General features: G+C 52.9%; 1 protein-coding gene across 1 annotated transcript; it reads left to right on the forward strand.

Moving 5' to 3' along the window:
* Window positions 1–1,659: 1,659 nt before the first annotated feature.
* Window positions 1,660–4,486, forward strand: ACTA1 (actin alpha 1, skeletal muscle). Its single transcript, XM_055425842.2, has 7 exons — window positions 1,660–1,818; window positions 2,604–2,744; window positions 2,850–3,174; window positions 3,278–3,439; window positions 3,541–3,732; window positions 3,827–4,008; window positions 4,094–4,486. The coding sequence occupies exons 2-7, from the start codon at window positions 2,616–2,618 to the stop codon at window positions 4,235–4,237; spliced, it is 1,134 nt and encodes a 377-aa protein (XP_055281817.1). The 5' UTR covers window positions 1,660–1,818; window positions 2,604–2,615; the 3' UTR covers window positions 4,238–4,486.
* Window positions 4,487–10,047: the final 5,561 nt, after the last annotated feature.

Consider the following 10,047-nt stretch of genomic DNA (forward strand, 5'->3'; position numbering starts at 1 on the left):
AAGACAAGGTGTTGAAATGTAGTTCTGTCCATTATTCATTCATTCTCTAATTTAAAAAGCTGACTATGAAGGCACGGTGGCTTTATACACACTACAGAGGCCCTGTGCTAACTGCCTAGTTTGTAATTGACTTTGGTCATTTTTAGGAAGGCCTGCAGTAGTGTGCGGCTGGGAAGGAGGGTTTCGTATGTGCTTTTATATCCCTCTTCAAGGACCCACACCTGCCCCAGTTGCCGACTTCCACCACCAAGTTCCTATTTTGGGAACACTTGAGCACACCAGAAAAATGAATGGTTCCATTCTGGCTCACACCACATCACTGATGTACCCGTTAAAGCATCTCCCTGAGTTCACTGCAGAAAACTGTTCCTCCTTGTACCTTCCACAGCAACGTTAGAACAGTTCCCTCCAGGGGAAAACACAGTGAGAAGCACCAACTTAATAACCTCCTCTGACCCCTACTCCACCTTTACCATAAGATCCAAATCCTTCTAGAAAATTAGAAAGACAGATCCCCGTGTATCAGCGGTATAAATAGAACTGCTCAGCAGGCTCTGGTGGACGGTGACTCTCCAAGGTGGATTGGGAATCAGCTGGCCTTGGCTGGGCATCACCCTCTAAATATAACGATGAGTTTGCTCAGCCTTTGCAGAAGGGAAAGGTTTCGCCCATCCTAGAGCGCGATGCCCTTGTCCTCTTTACAGGGAGGAGGGACGGGTGAGGCCTCATCTAGTAAGAGCCACTCTCAGTTTCCACCCTGGGGCTGTGACACTTCCCTTTCCGCCCCAGGACTGGGACGTCGGTGAGCCCCGCCAAGGATGCGGGAGTAGGGTGCTCAGCTCGGCCTGCCATACTCCGGAGCCGGCCAGTTAGTCTCTCAACTTCACTCCCTTCCTGATCTCCCGAGCCCACAGCGCGGCCCCGAGGCGGGCATCCCTGGGGGTCCCGGCTCAGCGCCAGAGGCTGCGGAGACGCTGCGGGGCCCGTCCCGGGAGCCCAGCGCCTCCTCCCGACTCTCCACCCTTTCCTCACGCCGCCAGCTGGCCCGACAGCTGCGCGCCCGCCCGGCCGCCGGTGACCCTCTCCGGTGGGGGTGGGGGCCGACGGGGTCAGCCCTCTGGATTGGGGAGCTCGGGGTGCGGGGAGAGACCGAGTTCGCTGGGAGTCTGGGGAGAGGGATCGCCTGCCTCCCCTGCCCGGGACTCCGGGAGTGAGTGCATCTCCAGTCCTCTTGGCCCCACCACTAGGATACAGAGTCCTCCTCGGTGGAGTCACACTTGAGGAGTTGGGGGGTAAAGAACCCGCAGAAGAAGTGAAATGTGGGCGCACCTTCCCGAGGCTCCGAGAGCACCGAATGGCCGGGGGCGGGGCGGCTGCGGACAGGTGCAGCCGGGCGCAGGCTCGCTGGCGCACCCCGCGCGCTCGGTGACCCTCGCCGCACCCCAGCCCCTCCGCCCGGCAACTGGGCCGGGTCGGGAGGGGCCGACCGGCGGGCAGACTCTCCATATACGGCCCGGCCCGTGTTACCTGGGCCCAGGCCAGACCTCTCCTTCTTTGGTCAGCGCAGGGGACCCGGGCGGGGACCCAGGCCTTGAACCAGTCGGGGGAGGGGGCTCTAGTGCCCGACACCCAAATATGGCTCGAGAAGGGGAGCGACATTCCTGCGGGGCGGCGCGAGGGGAGCGCCCGAGGGCTATATAAAACCTGAGCAGGGGGCCGAGCGGCCACCGCAGCGGACAGCGCCGAGAGAAATCTCGCTTCCTTCCCACGGTGACCGGGACCGGAGCCGGAGAGCCTTAGGTGTAGCCACCCGCCCAGGTAGGCAGGGGCGGGGTGGGGACAGGAGCACGGGTTCCACCGCGGGAGCCTGGACAGCTCCGGGAAGAGCGCGGCCCACGCACTGCATCAGCCCCAGCCCCGCGTCCTGTGAGCCGCGCCTCTGGCCCCAGAGTCACGTGTGCTTTAAAGAAGAGACAGGAAGCCGGGGTCCTTTGGAAAGATCTCCAAATTTATTCCCAGCCCTTTGGGGCAGCTCTCCTTGACGCTTCGTGCGTGCCGAGGTAGAGGAAAGGTTTTGCTTTAGTCCTCCCCAGGGCAGTTCCTTCCCAACAGAACCAAAGGACAGTAGAAGGGACAGTATTCCCCGGCTCGCCATCAGTCCCAATGGCGCTTCGGCTGTGAGTCTGAAATGCCATGGAGGTCCAAAATAGGCCATTCGTGCCCCGGTGGAGTGCCCAAGCCCTTTTCACGGCGTCTCCTTCCACCCTCACAGTGGCCCAGCAATCAGGGTTCGCGGACCTTGACCCCCATGCGACGCCAGGGAGGGGCGGAGAGGGCGGTGCCTGCAGCGAAGGCAGAGAACTCTCGGGTCCGTGTGTCCTGAGTTCCCAGGTGGAGAAACGCTGTCTGTGGTCTCCTCGCAGCAGAGCTCCCAGTGGCGAAGCTCCGCCGGCGCGGCTTTGATTGCTTCCCTCGCAGGATGGCGCCGGGCTGGGGGCTGGAGGCTGGAGGTGTCCATAGGTCCCCGGGGAGGGAGGGCGCTCGGCCAGCGGGGCCTCTTGCCTGAAACACTGAGCGTCTCTATGGCCTTCCTGTCCTTGCAGAAACCAGATACCATGTGTGACGAAGACGAGACCACCGCCCTCGTGTGTGACAATGGCTCCGGCCTGGTGAAAGCCGGCTTTGCCGGCGACGATGCCCCTAGGGCCGTGTTCCCGTCCATCGTGGGCCGCCCTCGTCACCAGGTCAGGCTGCCAGTTCCCGGAGGGAGCCGGGCCGGGTCCCCACGCGGCCTAGCGCCGCTCCACTGGGAACCTCGGTAATGAGAGCTTGGTATATCCGCTCCGCAGGGCGTCATGGTGGGCATGGGGCAGAAAGATTCCTACGTGGGCGACGAGGCGCAGAGCAAGAGGGGTATCCTGACTCTCAAGTACCCCATTGAGCACGGCATCATCACCAACTGGGACGACATGGAGAAGATCTGGCACCACACCTTCTACAACGAGCTCCGGGTGGCCCCCGAGGAGCACCCCACCCTGCTTACCGAGGCCCCCCTCAACCCCAAGGCTAACCGCGAGAAGATGACCCAGATCATGTTTGAGACCTTCAACGTTCCGGCCATGTACGTGGCCATCCAGGCCGTGCTGTCCCTCTACGCCTCCGGCCGTACCACCGGTGAGAGCCCAGGAGACCCCGCCCCCTCTTCCCGAGAGCCTCGCCCCCTCCCCGAGCGCCTAGCAGGGCCCAGCCGCTCATCCCCGACCCTACCCTCGCGCAGGTATTGTGCTCGACTCCGGCGACGGCGTCACCCACAATGTGCCCATCTATGAGGGCTACGCGCTCCCGCACGCCATCATGCGTCTGGACCTGGCTGGCCGCGATCTCACCGACTACCTGATGAAGATCCTCACCGAGCGTGGCTACTCCTTCGTGACCACAGGTGCGCGGCGCCCCGGGCTCCCCAGGCGGGCGGGCTGGCAGACTGTGCGCGGTCCCCCGGACCCCGCGCTGAGGGCTCCTCTCCCGCTCCTCTCCCCGCAGCTGAGCGCGAGATCGTGCGCGACATCAAGGAGAAGCTGTGCTACGTGGCCCTGGACTTTGAGAACGAAATGGCCACCGCCGCCTCCTCCTCCTCCCTGGAGAAGAGCTACGAGCTGCCCGACGGTCAGGTCATCACCATCGGCAACGAGCGCTTCCGCTGCCCGGAGACGCTCTTCCAGCCCTCGTTCATCGGTGAGCCCCGCGCACCCGCCACCCGGCCCGTGCCAGCCCCGCGGGCCCCCGGTCCTCCCGCCCTCTGTCTCACGCTCCCCTCCGTGGCCCCCAGGCATGGAATCTGCGGGCATCCATGAGACCACCTACAACAGCATCATGAAGTGCGACATCGACATCAGGAAGGACCTGTACGCCAACAACGTCATGTCTGGGGGCACCACCATGTACCCGGGCATCGCCGACCGCATGCAGAAGGAGATCACTGCCCTGGCCCCCAGCACCATGAAGATCAAGGTGGGTGGCGCCCTCCCCCAAACCCCGGCCTGTGAGGGGCTCCCCGCCGCGACTGCGCACCTGACAGGTCCTCACTGTCTTACAGATCATCGCCCCACCTGAGCGCAAGTATTCCGTGTGGATCGGTGGCTCCATCCTGGCTTCGCTGTCCACCTTCCAGCAGATGTGGATCACCAAGCAGGAGTACGACGAGGCCGGCCCCTCCATCGTCCACCGCAAATGCTTCTAGACGCCTCTCCGACAGCCGCGACTTCTCCCCAGGACGACGAATCTGCTCGCGGCGCAGGCGGCTGACCTCGAGCCACCGCTCGGCAGCTGCTCTCCAACCATCTGCGTTGCCGCTGCCGCAAACTGACACACTGTTTATAATGTGTACATACATTGTTTACCTCATTTTGTTATTTTTAAAACGAAGCCCTGTGGAAGGAAATGGAAAACTTGAAGCATTAAACTCAGCCGTTCTGTTTTGCTGCGTAAAGTTGTCTGTTGTGTTTATTTGCGGGGTCGGGGAGCTGTGGGGGTAGGGGAGTAAAAGGGACTCCGTCTTCCTCCGTCACTTTTCACAATACTCTAAATGAGTGCAGGCCTTACAAGGCCGTGAGTTAAGTCTTCCGCAGCTCACGGCCCTCCCCTCTGGTTCAGATCTATTCCTCAGACTGGCACCCGCGCCGTGGCCCCACTTGACCTTGGGGCGTGTCTCCTGTGCAGGGCTATCTGCCGGAGGCGCCGGGGCGGCGCTCGGGTGGCCAGGGGGCGCCTCAAGCAGGGCGCTGACCGTGGTGCTGGCCCGCGGTCCCGAGCGCTGAGCGCGCTCCCGCTCCACCCGCGACGGGCGTGGCCTTACTGAAGCCGGGTTCCCTCCTGAATCTGAGATCTAAACTGAAAGGTGTGCGTTCTGCATTTGAAGAACCAGTTCTCCTTTGTTAAGTGAAGATTACCACTTCTCGGGAAGGCCTTTGCTTCGTCTGGGTGACGAAGCGCCCCTTCCAGAGTGGGGAGGGGAAGGAGCCACGCCCAGAGGTGGGAGGAGGCGAGAAAGGACCAAGTGAACGCTCCAAAAGGACAGCGCGGCCTCATCTGGACAGGCGCGGGGGCGGCGGGCCAGCGAGGAAATGCCTTCAGGGAAGGAAGCGGAGACCGTGCTGAGCAGAGGTCAGCAACGGAGAGGAAGCAACCCTACTCCACTCCTGCAAAGTCTGAAAGGCACAACACAAAGAACAGTTTGTATTTCTATGAGAGAACAGGGCATCTACACATTTTAAAGTAGTCTAGTGTTTCGTAGTCAAAATTCCTGGGAAAAGTGTTTCCCTAATGAAATAGATTCTGACTCAAAGAAGGTAATACACTCATTCAGAAATATGTTCATAAGAATTAACAATACAGCTATATCATATGCCACCTAGCCACGTTTATTCTCTCCTTTTATGGCCCACTGAGAAGCTTCAGGAATCATTGAAACTTCCAAGGTAGTTCAGTTCAGTTCAGTTCAGTCGCTCACTGGTGTCCGACTCTCCACGACCCCATGAATCACAGCACGCCAGGCCTCCCTGTCCATCACCAACTCCCGGAGTTCACTCAAACTCATGTCCACAGAGTCGGTGATGCCATCCGGCCATCTCATTCTCTGTCGTCTTCTTCTCCTCCCGCCCCCAACCTTTCCCAGCATCAGTCTTTTCCAGTGACTCAACTCGTCGCATGAGGTGGCCAAAGTATTGGAGTTTCAGCTTCAGCATCAGTCCTTCGAATGATCTCACCCAGGACTGATCTCCTTTAGAATGGACTGGTTGGATCTCCTTGCAATCCAAGGAACTCTCAAGAGTCTTCTCCAACACCACAGTTCAAAAGCATCAATTCTTCGGCGATCAGCTTTCTTCACAGTCCAACACTCACATCCATACATGACCACGGGAAAAACCATAGCCTTGACTAGACGGACCTTTGTTGGCAAAGTAATGTCTCTGCTTTTTAATATACTATCAAGGTGGTCATAACTTTCCTTCCAAGGAGTAAGCGTCTTTTAATTTCATGGCTGCAATCAGCATCTGCAGTGATTTTGGAGCCCAAAAAAATAAAGTCTGACACTGTTTCCACTGTTTTTCCATCTATTTCCCATGAAGTGATGGGACCAGATGCCATGATCTTCGTTTTCTGAATGTTGAGCTTTAAGCAAACCTTTTCACTCTCCTCTTTCACTTTCATCAAGAGGCTTTTGAGTTCCTCTTCACTTTCTGCCATAAGGGTAGTGTCATCTGCATATCTGAGGTTATTGATATTTCTCCCAGCAATCTTGATTCCAGCCTGTGCTTCTTCCAGCCAGCGTTCCTCATGATGTACTCTGCATATAAGTTAAATAAGCAAGGTGACAATATACAGCCTTGACGTACTCCTTTTCCTATTTGGAACCAGTCTGTTGCTCCATGTCCAGTTCTAACTGTTGCTTCCTGACCTGCATATAGGTTTCTCAAGAGGCAGGTCAGGTGGTCTGGTCTTCCCATCTCTTTCAGAATTTTCCACAGTTTGTTGTGATCCACACAGTCAAAGGCTTTGGCATAGTCAATGAAGCAGAAATAGATGTTTTTCTGGAACTCTCTTCCTTTCTCCATGATCCAGCGGATGTTGGGAATTTGATCTCTGGTGCCTCTGCCTTTTCTAAAACCTGCTTGAACATCTGGAAGTTCATGGTTCACATATTGCTGAAGCCTGGCTTGGAGAATTTTGAGCATGACTTTACTAGCGTGTGAGATGAGTACCCATCATGGTCAACAAAAGAGTCCGAAATGCAGTACTTGGATGCAGTCTTAAAAATGACAGAATGACTTCTGTTCGTTTCCAAGGCAAACCATTCAATATTACAGTAATCCAGGCCTATGCCCCAACCAGTAACGCTGAAGAAGCCAAAGTTGAACAGTTCTATGAAGACCTACAAGACCTTTTGGAACTAACACCCAAAAAAGATGTCCTTTTCATTATAGGGGACTGGAATGCAAAAGTAGGAAGTCAAGAAACACCTGGAGTAACTGGCAAATTTGGCCTTGGAGCACGGAATGAAGCAGGGCAAAGGCTAATAGAGTTTTGTCAAGAGAACGCACTGGTCATGGCAAACACCCTCTTCCAACAACACAAGAGAAGACTCTACACATGGACATCACCAGATGGTCAACACAGAAATCAGATTGATTATATTCTTTGCAGCCAAAGATGGAGAAGCTCTATACAGTTAGCAAAAACAAGACCAGGAGCTGATTGTGGCTCAGATCATGAACTCTTTATTGCCAAATTCAGACTTAAATTGAAGAAAATAGGGAAAACCACTAGGCCATTCAGATATGACCTAAATCAAATCCCTTATGATTATATAGTGGAAGTGAGAAATAGATTTAAGGGACTAGATCTGATAAATAGAGTGCCTGATGAACTCTGGACGGAGGTTCGTGACATTGTACAGGAGACAGGGACCAAGACCATCCCCATGGAAAAGAAATGCAAAAAAGCAAAATGGCTGTCTGGGGAGGCCTTACAAATAGCTGTGAAAAGAAGAGAAGCCAAAAGCAAAGGAGAAAAGGAAAAATATAAGCATGTGAATGCAGAGTTCCAAAGAATAGCAAGGAGAGATAAGAAAGTCTTCCTTAGTGATCAATGCAAAGAAATAAAGGAAAACAACAGAATGGGAAAGACTAGAGATCTCTTCAAGAAAATTAGAGCTACCAAGGGAACATTTCATGCAAAGATGGGCTTGATAAAGGGCAGAAATGGTATGGACCTAATGGAAGCAGAAGAGATTAAGAAGAGGTGGTAAGAATACACAGAAGAACTGTACAAAAAAGAACTTCACGACCCAGATAATCACGATGGTGTGATCACTCACCTAGAGCCAGACATCCTGGAACGTGAGATCAAGTGGGCCTTAGAAAGCATCACTATTAACAAAGCTAGTGGAGGTGATGGAATTCCAGTTGAGCTATTTCAAATCTTGAAAGATGATGCTGTGAAAGTGCTGCACTCAATATGCCAGCAAATTTGGAAAACTCAGCAGTGGCCACAGGACTGGAAAAAGTCAGTCTTCATTCCAATAAAACAAGCATATGATACCAAATCCATTGAAAACCATCTATCTACCCGGGGTGGACAAAGGTTTAAAAATGGACTAAACTCTAGTCTTTCAGAGAAACCCAAGTTTTACTGAAAAATATCAGAATTACATGAGTCGGCTAATGGGCAGGTTAAATCCTTTTTTAAAGCCAAAACCCAGGTCTCTTAATTAGAATTTTAGTAAGGAGTGTAAGGCAGTAATGACCCCTTTCTCCTGTGATAATAATCATCAAGTGACTGACAGAAGTTTTCCTCCTGCCTCATCTTTGACAGTTTTCTTCTGAAAGCATGTACAAAATTTAGAAATTGTGTGGTTTCACTGGAAGTGTGTGAAATGACATTTCCTTTTCTGGTACTTCTTTAAAAAGGAATAAGCATCACATATTTCATTAGTGTTCTGTATCTTTCCTTCTCTCAAGTAGTTTGTGATTATAGTTATTTGGTAAATTGTGTTACCTACACTAGACCTGAGAGAAGATTTTTGGTGTGGTGTAGTAAATACTTTATATATATTCCCTCAGTGGCATAGGCTTCCCTTGTGGCTCAGAAGCAAAGAATCTGCCTGCAATTCAGGAGACAAGGGTTAGAGCCCTTGGTCAAGAAGAAGATCCCCTGGAGAAGGAAATGATAACCCACTCCAGTATTCTTGCCTGGAAAATCCTATGGACAGAGTCACCTGGTGGGCGACAGTCCATGGGCCCCAGAAAGAGTCAGACACAACTTACCACTAAACAACTATATATATAACACTATACATGTAAAATGCACATGCCCAATGTGTATAGAACACATACACATCTCTGTGCTGGGAAAGGAGAGAAATAACTATTTCCAGCAGCACTAAGTGTGTTTGCAGTAGTAAGAAGTGAGGAGTCGCTGTGTGGCAACAGTGTACTCACGCTAGAGGAAATAGTGTTATGGCTGATTTCCCACTGAGAAGCCATCTCAGAGCTCCAATTTTTGGACCTGTGAAAGAATTGAAAACAACAAAAAAACGTTCCGATGATCACTTATGATGTGTTTCCTTAGACTTGGTAAGTCTTATCAGGGATCTAACTGCAGTTATTTTCCTCTATCAAAATAAATTGCCACAATTTTTATTTACACCAAAGCTATTTTACTGGTGCTCAGTTGAAGAAACAAGAGACAAGAAAATGAGAAGAGAGGATATGTCAGGATTGAAAAGAAGGATTAGACTGAGTGGGAAAAAATAGAAGAATCTTGGAGTGGAGTACACCTAGGCTTTATAATTTAAACCATTGGGAGCTATTAATATAATTAGACCATGGAATGTCAGGGTATCCCCTAGATGCATTAATTTCTGAATTGTCCCCAGATATGACAGAACCCATACGGGGGTTCATGAAACATTTTATTGCCCATCTACTATGTGCAAGGTGTGGTTCCCACCTGCTAAGATGTGGTTCCCTCCTGGGAGTTTGCTGTCACTACCCCGCCATCACCGGGCACCGATGCCTTGACTGGGATCACCGTGAGACTTGTTGGAGGAGCTAGCGGGGAACAGAGGCTACCCTGGAGCGTGACCACTGGATGCTGTGGACTTCTGACTGCTTCGCTTCACCACCACCAGGCTGGCTTCCCTCCCACACAGCATTGTCCTCTGACAGGCTGGATGGTTCCAGATATAGATTCTTGTGGGGAAACATCCCTCATTGTACTATAGAAGGACATGGCGCATGGCCACCTCTCGTCCAGCGTACCTCTGCCCTGAGGACAGAAGGCAGAGAGGGCTCAGGCCGTAGACCAGGCCTGCCTCTGAGGGCGCTCGTGTGGCCAGCCCGCCTGCAGGCTCTTCTCCTCTTCTGTCTTGCCTCATTTGTCATAGCTATTTTCTCTCTGCCTGCTACTGTCCTTGGAAGTTATCCACTTTAGCACTGTTGACATGTCACATTTCCTTTGGGGAGTTTCCACAAGCCGATGCTCTGTGTC

The sequence above is a fragment of the Moschus berezovskii genome, chromosome 12, assembly GCF_049115385.1.
Source record: "Moschus berezovskii isolate FMDL1 chromosome 12, NW_MosBer_1.0, whole genome shotgun sequence".
Taxonomy (NCBI): Eukaryota; Metazoa; Chordata; class Mammalia; order Artiodactyla; family Moschidae; genus Moschus; species Moschus berezovskii.

Excerpts from the sequence above, each read along its gene's own strand:
- ACTA1 (XM_055425842.2), top strand. The coding sequence starts at position 2,616 with ATGTGTGACGAAGACGAGACCACCGCCCTCGTGTGTGACAATGGCTCC. Across the intron at positions 2,745-2,849 it reads TGGGCCGCCCTCGTCACCAG|GGCGTCATGGTGGGCATGGG; the intron begins GTCAGGCTGCCA and ends TCCGCTCCGCAG. Across the intron at positions 3,175-3,277 it reads CGCCTCCGGCCGTACCACCG|GTATTGTGCTCGACTCCGGC; the intron begins GTGAGAGCCCAG and ends ACCCTCGCGCAG.